General features: G+C 39.4%; 1 protein-coding gene across 4 annotated transcripts in view; it reads right to left on the bottom strand.

Annotated features, from left to right (window-relative positions):
- The window catches only part of PRKCD (protein kinase C delta), a 315,192-nt gene that overhangs the window by 16,891 nt on the left and 278,296 nt on the right, over positions 1-20,005 (bottom strand). The window contains exons 10-18 of one of the 4 annotated variants that reach the window (XM_069206388.1): positions 18,757-18,886; positions 16,174-16,274; positions 12,337-12,354; positions 12,071-12,176; positions 11,122-11,258; positions 7,720-7,893; positions 4,431-4,522; positions 3,012-3,074; positions 2,415-2,553 (exon numbers count right to left, since the gene is read on the bottom strand). In XM_069206388.1, the coding sequence (XP_069062489.1) occupies positions 2,415-2,553; positions 3,012-3,074; positions 4,431-4,522; positions 7,720-7,893; positions 11,122-11,258; positions 12,071-12,176; positions 12,337-12,354; positions 16,174-16,274; positions 18,757-18,886 (960 nt within the window). The remainder of the gene's footprint in view (positions 1-2,414; positions 2,554-3,011; positions 3,075-4,430; positions 4,523-7,719; positions 7,894-11,121; positions 11,259-12,070; positions 12,177-12,336; positions 12,355-16,173; positions 16,275-18,756; positions 18,887-20,005) is intronic. The other 3 variants (XM_069206389.1, XM_069206390.1, XM_069206391.1) reach the window with 3 other exon arrangements.

Raw genomic sequence — 20,005 nt, 5'->3', positions numbered from 1 at the left:
GGTCGATCCTTTGGCAGAAGGTGAAGAAGGAGATGCAGAGGAACTCTGGTGAGCTCTTGCATTCGTTATCTGGTGAGATCCCCAAAGCAGAGACCCTAAATAGCCAGAAAAGGAGGTTTGGCTATCTAGGAAGGAGGATTGGCTACCAAGAGAGGTAAGAGCCTATCAGAAGGAGCCTCTGACATCACCTGCTGGCACTGGCCACTCAGAGCAGTCCAGTGTGCCACAGACACCTCTGTTTCCAAGATGGCAGAGGTCTGGGAGACACTGGAGGAGCTCTGGGCACCTCCCCTGGGAGGTGCAGGTCAGGGGAGTGGTCACTCCCCTTTCCTTTGTCCAGTTTCGCACCAGAGCAGGGCTGGGGGATCCCTGAACCGGTGTGGACTGGCTTATGCAGAGATGGGTACCATCTGTGCCCATCAAAGCATTTCCAGAGGCTGGGGGAGGCTACTCCTCCCCAGCCCATCACACCTTTTTCGAAAGGGAGAGGGCGTAACACCCTCTCTCAGAGGAAATCCTTTGTTCTGCCTTCCTGGGCCAGGGCTGCCTGGACCCCAGGGGGGCAGAAACCTGTCTGAGGGGTTGGCAGCAGCAGTAGCTGCAGTGGAGACCCCGGAAAGGCAGTTTGGCAGTACCTGGGTTCCGTGCTAGAGACCCAGGGGATCATGGAATTGTCTCCCCCAATGCCAGAATGGCATTGGGGGACAATTCCATGATCTTAGACATGTTACATGGCCATGTTCAGAGTTACCATTGTGACGCTGTACATAGGTAGTGACCTATGTACAGTGCACGCGTTTAATGGTGTCCCCGCACTCACAAAGTCCGGGGAATTTGCCCTGAATGATGTGGGGGCACCTTGGCTAGTGCCAGGGTGCCCACACACTAAGTAACTTTGCACCCAACCTTCACTAGGTGAAGGTTAGACATATAGGTGACTTATAAGTTACTTAAGTGCAGTGGTAAATGGCTGTGAAATAACGTGGACGTTATTTCACGCAGGCTGCAGTGGCAGGCCTGTGTAAGAATTGTCAGAGCTCCCTATGGGTGGCAAAAGAAATGCTGCAGCCCATAGGGATCTCCTGTAACCCCAATACCCTGGGTACCTCAGTACCATATACTAGGGAAGTATATGGGTGTACCAGTATGCCAATGTGAATTGGTAAATTTAGTCACTAGCCTGTTAGTGACAAATTTGGAAAGCAGAGAGAGCATAACCACTGAGGTTCTGGTTAGCAGAGCCTCAGTGAGACAGTTAGGCATCACACAGGGAACACATATAGGCCACAAACCTATGAGCACTGGGGTCCAGGCTAGCAGGGTCCCAGTGACACATAACAAACATACTGACAACATAGGGTTTTCACTATGAGCACTGGGCCCTGGCTAGCAGGATCCCAGTGAGACAGTGAAAACACCCTGACATATACTCACAAACAGGCCAAAAGTGGGGGTAACAAGGCTAGAAAGAGGCTACTTTCTCACAGATACTTAGGGTGAATCGAATATTCCTTCGATCAGTCACTAGGTCATTCTGCCCTGCACACCCGATGAGAAGATTCCCCAATACCATGCGTGTAGTGCAGTACATTTATGCAACATCACAAGATGACACAACCATGATGATTAGCTAAAACACAGAACATTATAGGTATTCTGAGTAATAAAAGTGCAGATGTAATCTTGTGTTACCCACTGCCCACCACGGTAGGAGTAGAGCTACAGGAGCAGGCTCAAAGCCCGTGTACAAAGCTCTTTTACAGTTACAAAACCTGCAGTCCACAGAATCACAGGGATTGCGACCGCAAATAGCTTTTTAAAGTTAACCAAAACTCTTTCATGACCTCTGAAAAGTGCTTTTGCAAACCTTCTAAACTGTAATTAGCAGGGGGCGTTAAAGCAGCAGCACTCTCCTGCGAGTCACAGCAATAGCGTCAAAAATCTTTGATCAGTTACTAAAACCCAAACTAGGAAGTTAACTGATGCGCAAAGAGGAAGCTGCCCTGGGGATGGAGTGAGGTGGGTGGTGGAGGGGTGTTTTCTTCAGCCCCTTCAGAAGGCAATGCTGTGGTGTTTAGGCTGCCAGTAGGGTGGCGGCGCGGCCATCTGGAGTTATACAGTTTTTCGGATTAAATATGGTCAAGCATAACTGGCAAGTCAAAGCTGTTTGATAATGTCTAAAACTCGAATGCTCTTTGTATAAACTAAAATCTTCCCAAATAAAAACTGTAAAACAATATTTTTTACCAGGGGTCAATGGATCATTTGGAAATGCTTTGCTTTGAAGTATTACAATTTCAAAACTAGAGAGAAAATCCAAAGAGTACATGCTTTCACTCTAAGAAAAAAAGTGTTTTAAGGAATAATATACAGAGTATTCAGCAGACAGCATTCATTCAGGCAGTGACTCTCACCTCGGGAGCTATGTAGTCTGGTGTACCGCAAAAGGTAGTGGCCTTGTTGTCCGCTGACACGTTCTCCTTACACATCCCAAAATCAGCAATTTTGATATGGCCGTCTTTGTCAAGCATCACGTTGTCCAGTTTTAGGTCCCTGTGTACAGGAAAGAGACCACTTCACGTTGACGAGTACCACCCATTCGCTGCTAGTGTTATAGAGCACAGTAAAACCATCTTTACTTTATGATTTATGCACTGCATATGTTATGCATATGGGCGAGGGTACGGGTGCCAAAGCATCATTTCTCACATGCCACTGCTGAGCAACAGCTGTTAGTAGCTTTTCTACTCATTATGTGCCCTCTCTTTTGGAACTTAACTGTAGGATAGGCAATTACCACGGTGATGCTCGAAGCAGAGGGCATTAACCACTGTTAATACACCGAGCAGCAGGTAAAGTGTACTCAATATCATCAAGCGACACATGCACATGGGGTTGTTTGACAGAATACACTGCACAAATTCTGGACGTGCATTTTTAGTTCTTACTTGTAGATTCATACAACTAATTGCAACCATAGTATTGAAAAAAGAGAAAATACAAAAAAATACCTGTAAATGATGCCCCTGGAGTGCAGAAATTGTAACCCACAAACTATTTCAGCTGCGTAGAACCTACAAAAAATATATGTATATGTATTATCACGAGTTAAGAGAACTGAAATCTGGTCAGCTAAATCATCAATACTCTTACGACCAATCAGGCAACAGATCTCAATTTATATATTATACGTATATTAATACTTAATGTGTAATAAAAAATACTCTGAAGTTGCAGTAAGGCACTTGCAATTACTGAAGTCTCCACACTTTACACTGAAGTCTAAACAGAAATAAAATGCAATTGTCACAAACAAATGTGCAACTAATGTGTTGTGTGTGATACTGAAACCTACGAGGGACAAGCGCACGATGTAATTCTTAACCGTGGTTCATTGCCTTTGTGTTGAAAGAAGCACGTGGCCCTTGTTTTGATTCAGGGTCAATTTCGGCAAGGCTTCCTACTACTTATTGGTCAGTGTGGCCACAACAAGATAGTGTTGCCTCAAAACAGAGAAGGCCCACTAAAGGGGCCAGCTCAGCATTTATGTAAACGGGTGTTATTAGGTATCAGCATAGCCCAAACCTATCAAGAAGGCATGTGTTGTGCACGAGGCTGAGAAAGCAAACTCCTGATAGTCCCATGAGAGAGCCCCCGGTGCAGCACTGAAACAGACCTTCCTGGAGACAGAGGTCCTAAGAAAGCATTTGTCATAGTGTACCTGAGGGTGTCAGTGGGTTCCCCCGAGAGATTCCAGAGAGCACTCAGCAGCAGAGACTCATTCTCGTCTAGGAGTGACAAGCCCTGAGAGAGCTCTGCAGCAGGAGTACAGGGTTAGACGTCACAATTGTTCTTAATAAATAAGCCATCAAGACCTAAAGTCCACACCAAGCACTGGGGTATCTCCTGTCACATCCACTGGGACATCTGTGTATTGGTTGGTCATTCTCGAAGCACAACTGATTTTACTCTTCTGTGGGCCACCAACTACAGACTTAACACTTCCCCTCCAACATGCAAAGTCTTTCATCTGATTTGAACACTGAGTTTGATCATATAACTGGTAGTCCGTGATAGGATTTGTTCTGAAGAGCGTGTGTAATGTGGCAATTTATCTGCAGCGTGGCCAATGCCACTCAGAGGAGGATGGCTGAACCAACAAATGTCTGTGCACTAACACTGTGAGTCACTCTGGACACAGATGAGACCTTTGGGAGCCTCCTATATGTGACTTCACAGCCTTCCACCCCCTTCTATTGTTACTTCAATGCAACTCCTTGCTGGTTAGTCTTTTCACTATTGCTGCATCCGGAGTATTTTAATTATTAAATGTAATAAAACCGTTAAAATGTGATGTGTTAGGTAATATTACAGTGCAATGTTTTTATTATTAATAATAACAAGAGTAATTATAATTAACAACAACTTACGTTGCCCTAAAGAGATCAAATCGACCTTTGTCTTGTATGTGGAACATCAGATCTCCACCGTTCAGAAATTCCATCACAAAGAACAGATGATCCTATTCACGTGCAGTGGAAAGAAAGGACAGTCAGATCAGTCGTGAGTGAGTACACCACACAGTCTGTTGCATTTCTGCCGGAAAAGGTAAAAATCAAATAGGTACACTGTTCCTTAGAGGAAAAAACAGGGAGTGCAGCCGTCGGGTAGGGCTCCGGCGTTGGACCACACTAAAACTAGAGTGACGTCAAGCCAGTGGCTCGCATATTCCCAAGGAACCTGGTCCCCTATTTAGGAGGGGTCTCATCTAATCAGGCTTTCAGTAGTGTAGCATGTGATGTAAGTTACTTTTTGCCCTTCATACTCAGTCGAGGACAAGTATTGTAGCTTAGGAGTTCAATCTTTTGGCCCTGATCAAGCGCCATGTGAGCCGGATGGACTTTTTAGGCGCGAAACATGTTGACCTGATACTATAGCTAGAGGGAGAGTGTCCCTTTATAGCTTTTTTGGATTGTTAGAGTGGTGGAATATTATTCCTTTCCCACTCTCCTGTGTTTTACTCTTGTCCAAGATCCTCAAAGCCCTAATTAAATTATTTTTTTTTGAGGTTCTTGAGCCAATTTTATCTCTCTTTTCTCCTGCTCTTCCCCACAGTAGGTTTACTTCATCCCTACTGTATCTATCACAGAACATACTTTATTTTCAAGATCTCCGGCAAAGAGCCCCCTTGTGGGGCCCGTCAGACATTGCAGCGCCAGTCTGACAAGGAGCTAGCCCTATAATGGAGCAGACATCCATTGGATGTGTGAGGGCTCTTGCTTAAGGAACAGGGTACCTATTTGATTTTTGACATAGTTAGTGAGGCCGTACACTGGACCTTGTTAACCTCCCTGTCCCCCCCTTGGTTTGATTGCAGGAAAAGGTAACCACACAGACTGTTGCACTCCTGCAGGAAAAGGTAACCTCACAATCTGTCGCACTCCTGCAGGAAAAGGTAATCACACAGTCTGTCACACTCCTGCAGGAAAAGGAAACCACACAGTCTGTCGCATTCCTGCAGGAAAAGGTAACCACACAGTCTGTTGCATTTCTGCAGGAAAAGGTAACCACATAGACTGTTGCACTCCTGCAGGAAAAGGTAACCTCACAATCTGTCGCACTCCTGCAGGAAAAGGTAATCACACAGTCTGTTGCACTCCTGCAGGAAAAGGAAACCACACAATCTGTTGCATATCTGCAGGAAAAGGTAACCACACAGTCTGTTGCATTTCTGCAGGAAAAGGTAACCACACAGTCTAACGCACTCCTGCAGGAAAAGGTGGAAGCAGTAGGAGTTAAAGAGTTGATGCAGGGTATTCCATAAGGAGGCAAATATATTTAAGTGGTACACTCAACTAGATAACTTATGTCCCTTACCCACGTCATTGACTTACTGACAATGATTTCTATATAGATATATAGGTAAACGTCCCCCGCCCTTGATAAAATGTTGAGATAGGAAATCTGATTACAAGGAAACAAATGTAAGGATTTGTGCGCTTGAGCAGTCTTCTCCCAAAAACATTTAACATCCGATGAGCAATTGTCTTAGGTTTGAAGGTTTGCTGCACTTTTTTACCAAAGCAAGGGTATTACATGAGACAGGAATGGAGTACTGTACATTTGAAGCATTTCTGTCAGGAGGTATTAAAGGATTTAGTGTAAAGCGGCATTTGGGTGTCTCCTGCACATCTTTGCACAATTCAATAGTTTATACTCATTTTGGCCCAGTTATTGCATGACACCAACAAACTAGTTCTCAAGTTGGGGGTAGGGAAGTTGCACACTATTGTAGATTTCAAAGAACTTCTGAACTGCTGTGGGAAACAGGGCAAAAGATAAATTGATTTGTATGGGGTCTTGGTGACACCCACCTGAAGAAACATCTGCATTTTATGAATCACAAAAGCAATTTGTAGAAATAGAATTCACAATAGCTCCTGACATTTCACTACAAAAGCAATCTTGATCTCTAATGAAAATATAACACAAGTCTTCATATGTTTCAAGGTTGGCCTTAGGCTATTTCACAGCACTCCTAATTTGGGCACATAACAGAAGTAAGGGCACAGGTTGGTCCTTTGACCACTGTTGTCCTTATTCTGCAGTCCGAATGGTGGACACTGGTCCACAATGGTGACATGCGCCAGAATGTTAGCAATGAAGGAGTCATTTCCAGTCCCTTTTAAATGGAAATGCAGTTACTGGATTTACTGAATGCAAATTCACTTGCACAATTCTTCGCCTTCATTCAGCGTCTCATGCCGTGATTTTATTCCAAGTATGTGTTGGAAAATAAACTGGAAATCAAGGCAACGTGTTGCTCTAAACACAAGCCTGGCTGGCGTAGACCTATCCATACATCATTTTAATTAATGCAAATTCACAGAAAAGCGAATACTTTGGTTTTTAAGGTATAGAAAACTAATCTAGTGGAAAGTTTAGTCAAAAATAAGAGAAAAATCCCAATGGGAATTAAAAAAGCAAATAAAAAAAAAAAAAAAAAAGAAAATAGAATATGGATCGGTTTTGAAAAGAGAGAAAACTATAGAACCATAACGAACCCAAATAGGAAGCACAGTTTTAATATTAAAGCAGAAAAAAGGTAAGGAGCGCAATATATTAAAATAAACAAGTTTTAAAAACGAGTGAAGTGAGAGTGGTGATATCTCCCTTCACCCCCCCACACCAAAAAGAGAAAACAAAATGGTGGGTGGGGGGTTGAGGAAGCAGGATGAGGCTAGGGATCTATGAGGGAGGGGGATAAAGCAGTGGAAAGTGAGACAGGAAAAGTTTATTTTTAAAGGTTGAAGTCACAGAAACATACTTAATTTTTCACTTAGACATCTTAGCTAACGTTTCATGCCTCAAATCATTACTCCCTGGAAGCCGGGTCTGGTGGCTTAGTGGACTAATGCGTCCACTATAGGGGCCTGTGTTTGATCTCATGGTCACAGGTTCAAATCCCGGCAGGTTCACTCAGCCTTTAATCCAAAATTCTGAGGTCAATAAAATGAGTACCATTGAGTTGGGTAACAATAAACATCTGTTATTCAGCGCCAAGATGCCTGCTGGTGAACGTGCGCTTTACAAATTCACATGTTATGTTATAGGTCTTGAATTTACTTTATATGTCATTGTTGTAGTATCATGCATTACTAATCACTTGTTTTTAGAAGAATATAAACAATAGATAATACAGAAAACATTGAATGTTACCTTGGTTTGAAAAGAACAATATATGTGAGTAAGAAATGGATTATCCCACGCAAGTGCCAGGACGCGTTTTTCTACCATAGTGCATTCTACATCGTCGTCAATTAATACTACATCCTTTTTCAAAGCTTTTATGGCAAAAAACTCGTTCTTGCCTTTCAGTTCAGCAAGAATAACCTGTTAAAATGAGAAAACATTGTTAGAAACTACAGAACACGGTTAAACATAGAAACGTCTAACATTTTAGCATTGAACAAACTACCTTAAATAATAAATATATATATATACAAAAAAATATTAAATGGCAGCCATTTTAAAAAAAGGTCACTGAGGATGAACAAAAATGTACACTGATCATAATAAATGTAAGAATACTCCCAAGCTGTGCATGCGGTCTGTTTCAAACATACGAGATTTGCAATGCTCTGTCCTATAATTCCAAGTTTGACGCTTCATCTTAGATAGTGTCCGCCTATTATTCGGTCATAATAACATCGCCAATTATGGAACTAGTATGATGGTAAATATATTTATTAAGTACTTCTCCATCCTCCTCCCCAGAGTATTTGTTGTAAGTTGAGCTGAATGTTTTAGTTCACAGAAACTAAGTAGGTCATTCCTCTCTTCCTTGCCCAGTTTAGGGCAGGGGAAAGGCAACTCAAATATTGGTGTAAAACCTTGCTTGGGGAATACACCAGTTCCCTATTCCTATGGCCACACAGAATACTAAAGTTTGGTTACCTCTGCTAGAGCGCTCCCGGAAGGAGAACGATCTTACCTAGGCCAGCCCAGACACAATAACCAAGTGGTCCATCTGGTGAATCTATACAACAGTATCCGGCTATAGCACAGAAAGGAGATTCCATCTAGAATTTATGCCAATCAGTTACTGATCTACGGCTGAGCATGAGTACTCTCTGGAACCTTCCATTGAAAAGGACTACAGCAACAACCTTGTATACTGAATTAATACAGGGACTGATCTGGATAACAATAGGAGCAGTTGGATAATTCTGCTTTATTTATTCGAAGGCTGGCTGAACAAGTATGTCTGTACATTTGAACAATGCCTCTGCGGAGTCACTCATCTCTAAGTCCTGGACTATATTCTTGGCTACACTGAGCTTTTGTGACTTCAGAAAAAGTGAAAAAGTTGTGCCCAAACACAGGGACGAACAGAAGACTGTTTAAGCCCAATTAAAAAATTAATCAAAACCCAGGGTGAGGGGGTGAACGGTCAGCCTCAGATAAATGAACTACATTTTACTATTTGGGGGACAAAATGGCATACCGAGAAAGAGTCAATCAAGGGCTTCTTTTCTCATTTAGTCAAAAGATTTTGATCATAACCATGCTCAAAGGAACTTTTTTATGCATGCTAAAAACAAAACGTATACAAATATATATATATATTTGCAGTATGGTACAGACCGCCCCCCTTATAGCTCCCCTAAAATAATGCCAGTCCCTTATGTTAAGACAATATCACATTCCTGTTCAAAACAACATAACACACAAAGCACATCACACAAGCACACCCAAGGAGTACACGTCCACGCCAATTCTCTAAGGTTATGTGCCATCAGCTGGGCACAAGAGGATACATACTAATTCCCTATATACACTAAAATCTCATCCTCACCCACCCTCTCATCCATCCTGACTCTAAGCATGTGCCAATCTTCAGCCACAGTTCATTATCCCAAATCGCTACACCATCCGTCGATGGGGGTTCCAGAAGCTACCATCTAATGTACAGCAGTCATGCTATAAGCCACCCACAAAGAGAAAGCAGCACATTTGCAATCATCCACCCTCTTGTCAACAAAACAATCCAACACAGCTTTCAACTTAATGAACACCAACTCCAAATAATTTGGGATCACAGTGCACCTCCACACTATGTGCAATAAACCAGTCACCACACCTGGTGTTAGCATGTAAACAGTCTGGTGAGATTATGTGAAGTACTGCAAGTGTTATTTGAGTCCAGGGCGACAACTTGATCTGTGGAAGTTCAAACCTTCCATTAACAGAAATGTCCTTGACCCTCAGACATGCAGTGTGTCAATACGCATCCAATAAAGTTCTTACATTCCTCTTCCCATCTCACTTGCATCAGAAATAGACTTGCCAGGACAGTCTTTAGAAAGTGCCCTAAATCCTAGGGATACAGCATGTCTGTCCACTGTCCCATTCACCAATATATTTTAACTCTTTTAATCAGGTGGCTGCATCGGATAACCAAGCTGCATCTCCCTCAGCAATATCTACCAGTCTTTCATAGATTTGCAACAGCGTTAGTTATGTTTCTCCCTTACCTTGGCCATTTGATTGCATATATCAAATCCAGTAGCCAGCCACCATACATCTGTATTCCACATATTTTAGAGGTAGAAGTATTTTTCCCAAAGAATGCCCATTCTTGAATGTAATTGGTAGCACTCACTACCAGAGATCCTAAGAAAGGGTGACCACCTCCTTGATTTAAGAAGGTGCTCATTACCTGTTCTGTAGGTTTAACTGTTTTGGCAGTAGCATTTATTTTCTACGATTGCTTTATACATTTCTGTGTATGACAAATAAGACAGGCAGATATGTGTGTATGCCTTGGCTGGCTTTCTAGGAACCATAAAGATGAATTATGTATTTCCTTTGTTAATGTGCAGCCAATCTAACAACATGACAGAGTCCACACTATCCATCCAGTGTTGCCAATGTATTAAGGGTAGCCTGAACCAATACAGAAATTTCCTCTCAATCCCACCTATATAGGATACTCCTCAAATCATATTCTTACAGATTCAAATGCCACTGACAGATGGGGCAAAATCAGTAAGGTTAACTATTCCTTTTCTTCCCAAATCTAGACCATTTCTCCACATTGTCTCCAATGCAATCTCAGACCTTTGCAACACTAAATGCACAGGCTAAGTATCTCCATAATCAAGAGTTTCTGGATTTAATGCTTTTGTAGTAATATATGTGATGGTAAATGTCCACATCAGGGGAAGAAACAACAAGATATTAATGTATTCTCTTATTTGACTCCTCGTTATGACTCAATACTGCGTTAACCAAAGATGGCACTGTAATAAAGCTTATAGCCATGATATTTGGAATACAAAGCCCATTATGATCCATCATCAAATTCTTACTGCTCACATATTAAGTTAAAGCAGCTCCTAAAGTAACATTATCTAGAAGAAGTCACTTCTGATTCTTTTATCTCTTTTCGTCTAGGAGAAAATGTGTTGCTTTACATGGTAGGTAAAGGCAATACATCACACACCTTTCTCACCATGAAGACATGACTGCACAGCAGTTTCAGTAAAGATTTATTCAAATATGTAACAATGTGGAAGAGAGATGCAATCACCCTTCTCTTTGCCTTGCCGGACATACCTTTCCAAAGCTCCCCTTTCCTAGTACTTTGTGGAAGGTAAAATTCTCAATGGCAAGGCGACTGCTTACGCTGGATGGCCGCGGCGGGGCTGGTTTGGGAGACAATCCCTCCCAAAGCTTATCATACTGGTTATCTGCTGAAGGAACACATATGAAGAGTTATAGGAAGCAGAACCTTTGACATTTTTGTGTTTTCCAGCACAAGTTTTGCTGCATCTAAGACACAATCACTTTAAGCCTGTTTATTAACTTTATCTGTAAAGTAGACTGATGTATATAAAGCATGTGTACTTGATTGAGGACATGCACCTACATGTAAGGTCCTGATCACACCAAATAGTCTTGGTCTCAATAGAGGACTGAGATTCAAATTAAAGGACAGAGATCCTTTCCCACTGGAGGGCTACAATGTGCGTTAAAATCAGACTTTCAGCAGTGAACACTGTTTTTTGCTATAGAATGGTGAAACTTAATGAGAATCAGCATTAAAGTATGACCGTAGAAAAACTAAAAGAAAAAAGAAAGGATTATTTGCCATGATCAAGACCATCCTTGGTGAAACACGTTGGTATTCTGCGTGCAACCATTTTGTAAAGAACTTCAGGGATTAGCCTGTAAAATACAGAATAGGAGGGGTCCACCAGGGCACAGCACCAGGATGAATACCTTAGTGTTGAGATACTGCACACTACTGTTTTGCTTAAATATTCACTACAACCACAAATGATGTTACAAAAGACAAGTTTAATCACCCACTAGACAGTACGACAAGTAAGTCATTAGAAATGAATGGTCTGAAAATATGAATACGAAATTATGGAGACAAAATTGTAACATACAACTCCCTTTTCCATCCCGCAACCATTCACAATCATCATGCGATTATGAACATGATGATGATTATTATGAATCTTATGATGATGGCCCTTGATCTATAAAGCTCTCTTACCAGTGGTGTCCTCGCCCCGGGTTAGTAGACGCCTACTGCTGAAGTCCTCGTAAACACCAATGTTTAGGCTGTCACTCGAACCACAATCTGACTTTCTGCTCGATTTCTGGAATCAAATAGATATGTCTGAGAATGCAGCCACACCAATACTGTGGGTAACATTTAGCAGTGTGGCACAGACTTGTCAACGTGGATGTATAAGCATCAGCACAGACATTGTTTTTTTTCTTTTTGAAGCAAAAGCACATGTAGATAAAATATCTTACCCCCATTACACTGTTTCTCTGAATCAAAGGGAAAAGACAAATAAAATATTTGATTAAGTGAAGTGGACCTAAATTCTATTTTGCTACAATACATTTTTTAAGCTATATCGCATACATCTGCCCAGAATCATACCTAACCAAGTGTCCGATGATGTATCCCTCTGCAGTCTTTTCCTTAAAGGATCTTTTAGATTAACATGTATTTCCAGTCTGCTTATTCATGACAAAATAAAGATTCCACCAACTAAATCATTATTGTGGTATTGTTATTCATTATAATTGTTAATTTAATACAAGAGTGCAATGTCCCCATGGACTGGCTGTACTGGTGCTGAAGGAGTCACCTACACAAGGCTAAACAGAGGAGGACAACAGCACGCTTTTCAAATGTTTCCTAAAACACTGTCATTTTCACCCTCTTCGAAAAAGTGAGCGGAAAGGGTATTCAATGCTTGCACAAGTATGGTAGAAAATAGGGATTTAGAATTTTACATTTTTGCACAATTATGCCAAACAAGAGTATTTACGTGGCAGGTAATAAATAAAGATTGTAACTACACTCAGACGAATCCCGAGGACACTTCTGCTTGAGTATTCTGAACGCTCTACAATGAGCCTGAAAAAATGTGAAGCACCAAGTGTACATGAAATACTTGCTGACTCATTTGGATCTGAGCTGAGGGTGTGCAGCCCCAAAAGCCAAGCTATTTCATATGCAATTGCCATTGGTGCTTCTATTTCTTACACGTTGTTGGTTGAGGAAATTATTATAACCTACAAAAAGGTATGTGCCGTGATCTGGGTCATTACTGACCGATAAGTCTTATTGGTAACATTCACAAAAAATATGTAATGATTATAGATAATTAAAAAATGCAGATTAATGGACATAGTGGTGTAAACTGCTTTTTCCAACCATATATTCTGCTCCATTGGGTTTTCCATCTATTAAACCCCACCCCTGCGGAGCTGGCATTCATCGTAGGCACAGGTCCCCATGATCTGAAAGTTCCAGATGGATGTCAACTGGCAAAGGACGAACTTACAGGCATCTGTTCATGTTCACTAAAACATGGTGGGATTGGCTGGGCAATGCACTGACCCCTCTAAACCCTCATTGATGACATCAGCCTATTCCAGTGCACACATCCATATAGTTCCATTCCTTCTGGAATCAAAGCCAGCTTAGGTGGCACCTGCATGGACAAGTAGGGGCAGAGCAAGGCATGATAGTCAGCACCACAATAGTAAAGATGAGTGATTTGCTAAGGGTGGCAATTAATGGTGCAGAAGACAAGCAGAAATTTGTGAAAATGGTCATGTCTGATAACGACCAATACAGAGATAAAATATGTACTAGATGAAATTAGAAGCGGGTGAGGATTTCAGGTTCACTGAGAAGACTGTAGGGGCCACATGCAACTGAGATAAGTACTGCAATATATAGGAATTACAGCTCAAGTACAGAACACATAAAAAATGGTCCATTGTAAAAGAAAAATGACTAGTACAAAGGGGGTTTTACCAAGTGCAGAGTGCATTTCAGCTTATATAGTTCCAGCTCTTGGTAAGGAAAATTGATTCACTGTACTGGATGGGACTCTGGTTGCACAGGGGTCCTCAGAGACTTTGTTCTGCAGTATGTGCAATTTGGTTAACTAGAGATACTGATGACTAACTAGTGTATTTCAAAGGCACTTCTGAATTACTAAACGTTATCAGATTATAGCTCTATGTCAAATTAAATTACAATGCACTGCCGGGTATATGTCATTGTACTGTAGGTTTGCTCTCCCACATGTAAAATAAGTTCAACGAGATCTGAGGTTTACACTTATAAATTATTCCTCACCTTCCAACCCACTTCTCTCTCATTTGCTTTCCTTTTTTGCTCTGCTCCTTTTTACTATATTACCCACTTCTCCTTTAAAGCTGAAGTGGGCGCTTGCAGTGCTGTATCATGAACACATTACCTCTCTAAAGACATTTTACACTCCTTTTTGCATAAACTTGCATTAATTAGTAAAAATATTGTTCAGTGTAATTCAATCATTATGTTTCACTGTTTGTTAACGTTCACTGACTCGTCTACCGACGATATGAGAAATTATTAGTCAAGTTAAATTATTACCTGTAAGGCAGGGCAAACATGTGAAGTGGATTTTTTAAACAATGTTTAGCATCCCTAATTGTAAGGTCATGGTGGTTACAAAGGAAAGGGGACGTGGTTTTCTAGAATAACTGTGAAACAGGAATGTTCCAAGGAGAAGGGTTCCTATATTCTCAGTTGTGAATTTAAATCCAATTAATTAATTAATTAATTAATGTAGTTGTAAGGTACATGACATTTCATGAAACACTGAACAACCTGGGCTTAGACCAATATTTATATTCTGTTTACATTAGGTCCTGATGTTTGGAGAACCATGAAATAGACATAATCAGCTACCCATCTATATGATCCTTTTTCATATTTAGTGATACAAAAACGAAGAAATATACTTTCTTATGATTCAGTTGTAACTACTGTAAACAGAATAGTCTGTGTTGGTAATTTCTGATTATAAAACTGGATGTTGTTATTGCCTTTCTGATGAAGGTTGCATAAAGTAACCTATCCTATCACTATGAAGAATATTTGAAAAGTCGATCACACATTAAGTCCTCAAATGTTTGTATTTTAGATTCACAAGTGATTTTTCTAAGCATAACATTTATATGGCCAATTTACGTTTTTCACAAATGTGCTGAACAAATATTATTCTAGTATTATGGACTGCAGAGCAGCCCATAGTTATTGATTCACAACAGACTATTAGGCCCAATTAGTTAGCTAGAGTGTATGCAATTGGGAAGGGTCAATAACGTGTTAATGACGCCACTAAAATTGATAATGAGCTGCAATTTATAAGAGGCTGCCTTAATATCCAATAACCGTAGTTACTGACAATCTCTAAAGGAATCTGAATAATACTCATTCTCTCAAAATTACAACACGTGCTAATAATGATGAAGACAAAAAGTTACAATGAACTTCAGAAAAACCTTATTTTATGTAACTGGTGAACTCATCACCAAACATTTTTTGTAGTACTTCTTTCCATGTTAATTTTAAAACGTTTAATGAGTTGCAGGTTGCACTGAATTTTTCTTATCACATGCATTCAAAAAAGATCAAGGAAAGTAACTTTTCTGCTATTCTGCACAGACTATCTGTATTCCCTTGATGAGAAAAATTTACACAAATCAGAACATTCACATCAGGTAATTATATTTTCTTTAGGGCTGGTTTAGATATAAACATTTCTTCAATATATCACATTTAAAAAACAAAATTGGATATTAACCAGTCCCACTTCCAAAGCAGTACTACATACAGTCTTCACATTTTCAGCAATAAGGATACCGCTTGACAACATATGGACCTTAAAGTACATGCACAGAGATGTTTGTAATGTTGCAGCGCACACCCATCTGAATCAAATATGAACACACATGTATGTAGTAAAATGAATCACCTTTAAGGAGACAAAGGACTTAAAACCTGGAGAAACATGGCTGGGTGGAAATATGGGATATGTTCTGAAGATGTTTAAATCAGGAATAGAAAGAAATTAGATGGCCAGAATTTCAAAAGGTGATTTTGCTGATTTTGACCCAACTGCAAATGAAATCGTGGGAGGAGGTGCTGAATATGTAGAGAACTGCAAGGCACGCTTTGGGAATCATCAAAGCTTGTGAGCCCATGGAATTCAAGTTACATAAAGGAATCACAGAAACATGTTGCTTTATCCTCAACAAAACAGATACAGAAACTTCTAATTGAGACTCTCTTACCATGCTAACTTGATTTAAAGCTTCTGCTAACAATTTCTGATTGATGCCACATAAATTGGCCACTTTGGTTTGGCACTTGTGGTGCACGTTCATTGCACAGTCTACAAGGGAGAAAACATTCAAAACAATTATTATGCAGAATCAATATTCATAAGGTCACACAATTTGTAGACATAAAAATGTAAGAACTACACCTGTGCTTCCATACCAGTGATATTCTTTCATTTGTAATTTTATAGTCTTTTTTTTTTTCAAATGATGACAAAATAACATCAGTGTCATCTCTGTTGATCAGATTAGTAATGCCCATAAATTCCAACACTGTATGCATATATTATTTATTTGGAAAGAACAAGCACTATATTTCATGTGGATAAAACAGGGACAAATTAACAAGCAGCCTTATGTCCTCCTATGGGTCATGTGACTCAAGAGCGCCTTAAAATTCACTACGAATCTCAAGGATATTCAGACAGTCACTGTACAGTCTCAGTTTTTATGTTGCAATTCACTTTAACAATTAAATTGTTATAGTCAAGCATGGTATGTTTGCACATAGAAATCCCGTATCTGCTCTCTTAAGAGCCACATGGTCTACATTCAATCGTACAATGGAACCATAACCTGACTCCCATAGGTTTCCAGCCAACCTACTTTTACTCTAATAAATGGTTTATATGCATCACTGAATAAGAGCATTTGATTTTCAAAGTAAATTATACACTGGCAGTGATTGCATTAAAAGAAATATTCTTAGTCTTCCTACACCAGAAAAGAAATACAGAAATTATTTTTTAATGAAGTGAAATTAACTTTAATTTGAAGTTGCAGCACTAATAATGACTCTGCTAAGTATGGAACTTATTGGTTGCAAATAAAACTCAAATTAATTGTAATGCCTACCAGAAATGAGTAACAACTGAGAGTGGACATGGTTTCTACATTAAATGACAAAAGTTACTCAAGTTTTAATCTGTTTGATATGCTGGAGTGAAAACATTAAAAATGGAAATTAACTGCTAGGATTATAATGTTTTATTAGGAATACTAAATGAGGAAACACGTGAATTAAACACATAATTGTTATATTATTGAAATATAAAATTATAAAATTATAAAAATAACAGCAGTGCAGGAAATTTTAATGAAGTTGAACAGGCAACCAAAGGAGCGGATTTCAGTATGTAATGACAGCAATAGATAGGAAAAGGACCAGTAAGGGTGGAGTGTTTGAAATACTAACATCAATTGAATCCAGGCAGACTGATAACTGAAGTAAGGGTGGGTAGTGTTTGCAGTTGGGGGAACAAGGGAGTTATACTGTAGATGAACTGTAAACTCAATTCAAATATGTTTAAGGTATATTCGGTTTTTCTCTAATGATTATATGAAAATATAATGTGAATATATTGTTACATATCTTGAACATGTGGCAGTCCAAAATTAATTATGGATAAGATATAACATACATGTAATCTTGGTTGAAAAACGTTAAAGTGCTTGTTAAGGAAAACATAAGAATGAAATACCAAAGAAATGCCAGAAGTTCTCAAGAAAGTGACAAGGAAGAACGGGTAAAGATGAATGAAGTACAATGGATTATAATCATGCAGAACTTATTTTCTGATGGCAATAAAATGTCTTGGAATATACATGGTGGCATTCAAGCAGGACACTGTTTGCATACTTACCAATTTATGTTAATCACCTCACAATAATTTAAAGCCCCAGATTGTGTCTAAAGCAGGGCAGATACAATTTTGAAATAGAGTTATTGATCATTGTGAGTGCTTAATCTATTTCTGCCTGAACTGGACATTACTCTGATGGAAGCTGTTTTAAAATGTATATATAATAATGATTGTAGTGACCATTACAGGTAAAAGGGCCCCAAAACCTATCAGCGCCAAATTACTTTGAGGCCTACACTGTAGTAGCTAGTCCTATGTAAAACTCTAAACAAATAAAATGTGGATAAATGGTTTTGGGTCCATCGTTAGTAACATAGTGGTTTCTCAAGGCACCAATCAAAGAGGTTTAAACTGTAACTGTAACCCATCCTGAAAATTCATTCAAGGCATAGACAGAATAAGAACAGGACTTTAGGACATGAGGAAATTAGATTTTCTAAATGTATTTACACTTCATAATTCTTACACTGCAAAGACTGAGCTGGTGCTGCATTAAAGCTTTAAAAGGCAACTACCAGAGCACAGACTGCCACTTTAATAATCAAATATGGAATCCTTTCCAAAGGAGAGTGAGAGGCAACAAAATGTATCAAAAGCTACATCTTACCTTGCTCTAGGGATTGTTATTTAATTTAATAAAATGGGCAGCAAATTCTACATCTGGTCATTGCACACACAATTACATTCAGACAATTTAACAGTACCTAGAAGTATGACGCAAAAAACAGCATTAACACATAATATAGATACGCTTTCCAAAGCAAAGATTAAATGAAGGCAATGCGTTTAATCAATATCACAGTGAATGTTTCCCTTAAACAAAATGACCTGTAAAAATCCCTTCTTGCACTTGGACATTTTCAACATGGAGGAAGAAAACAATCAAAAATACCTTCACATTTCAGGCCTTGTTTCACTAATCCCCACAACAGGCTGCCACAGTGGTCACAAAAGGTGGGACTTTTATAATTGTAGACTTTAAATCGATGCGGCATATCAATGTTGAAGCGCTCCTTTTGAAACTGAAATGCACAGGAAGATAAAGTAAAATGACAATGGCCTGCACACTTTGACGACTTACATTATTAGTTCATTGTTCACCACTATCAAAAAAGTAAGTCCCTACAAATGCTCACACAGAATCCTCCAACATACATCTAATCATCTGAGTTACCATACTAGCAAGTTTCTAAAAAAATCAGAACTGAGCTTTGCAGTATGGTTGTTATAAATTATAATAAACTACTTGTAAGTGGTGGTCAAGCACTGGGAAAAATCCCAAATCACAATCACTGGTCTTTTCCTGAACTACATTGAAGTTTTAAACTTCATCCTGATAAAATCTGTTTCCTATCTCATCATACTTTTGTCCTTCCAAATACATGTTTCTTTCTTCAAACATCAGCAATTTTCTTTAATTTAAATCCACATTTTTGGTTTATATTAAAGCATATAAACTTTCTTCAATATCAGTAACTGACAATACCATCACAATGACCTTGCAATATTATTTAAAAACCTTTGATTACATTTCCCCAAAAATTACATATTGTATTAATAGCACCACTGTCATCAATGATCAACACAGCACAGTTAACAAGTTCATTGCCTCATCATTGTAACTGATGCTTGTGTTTAATATATGGACAAGAATAACAGTGGAACAGTAATATTAACATGATCACTTCTTCATTTTCCACTTGTTATTTGATTGAAATGTCACCCACCAGCATACACCAATTTCACACCATTGGATTCTTTTGTTTTTCAAATGAATCTCCCACAGTTCTACTATTCCAATTACTCACCCAATACATTTGCACGTCTCAGTATATCTTCACAGCAAATGTCTATTTTTTTTTTTACCATGCGTGCCACTGGATAGCCAACCTTCAATCCCCCTTTCACCTCCAACACCATCTATCAATATGATTTATTGACTAGATCGGTGGATGCTGGAGGTTCCACAAAACTCAAGTTAGCATCTGTGACAGGGCTGAAAAACCAGTACACTTACTGATGCACTCTCTTATGTAAGTGCACGACTGAAAGCTCCATACAAAAGGCAAGTTCACATTTTGCCTTGAACACTTGAAATATGCTCAAAACCCAGAAACTAAAGCAAGACTGTGAAACACAAG

This window comes from Pleurodeles waltl, chromosome 9, assembly GCF_031143425.1.
Source record: "Pleurodeles waltl isolate 20211129_DDA chromosome 9, aPleWal1.hap1.20221129, whole genome shotgun sequence".
NCBI lineage: Eukaryota > Metazoa > Chordata > Amphibia > Caudata > Salamandridae > Pleurodeles > Pleurodeles waltl.
This window is presented reverse-complemented; position numbering and strand designations above follow the sequence as displayed.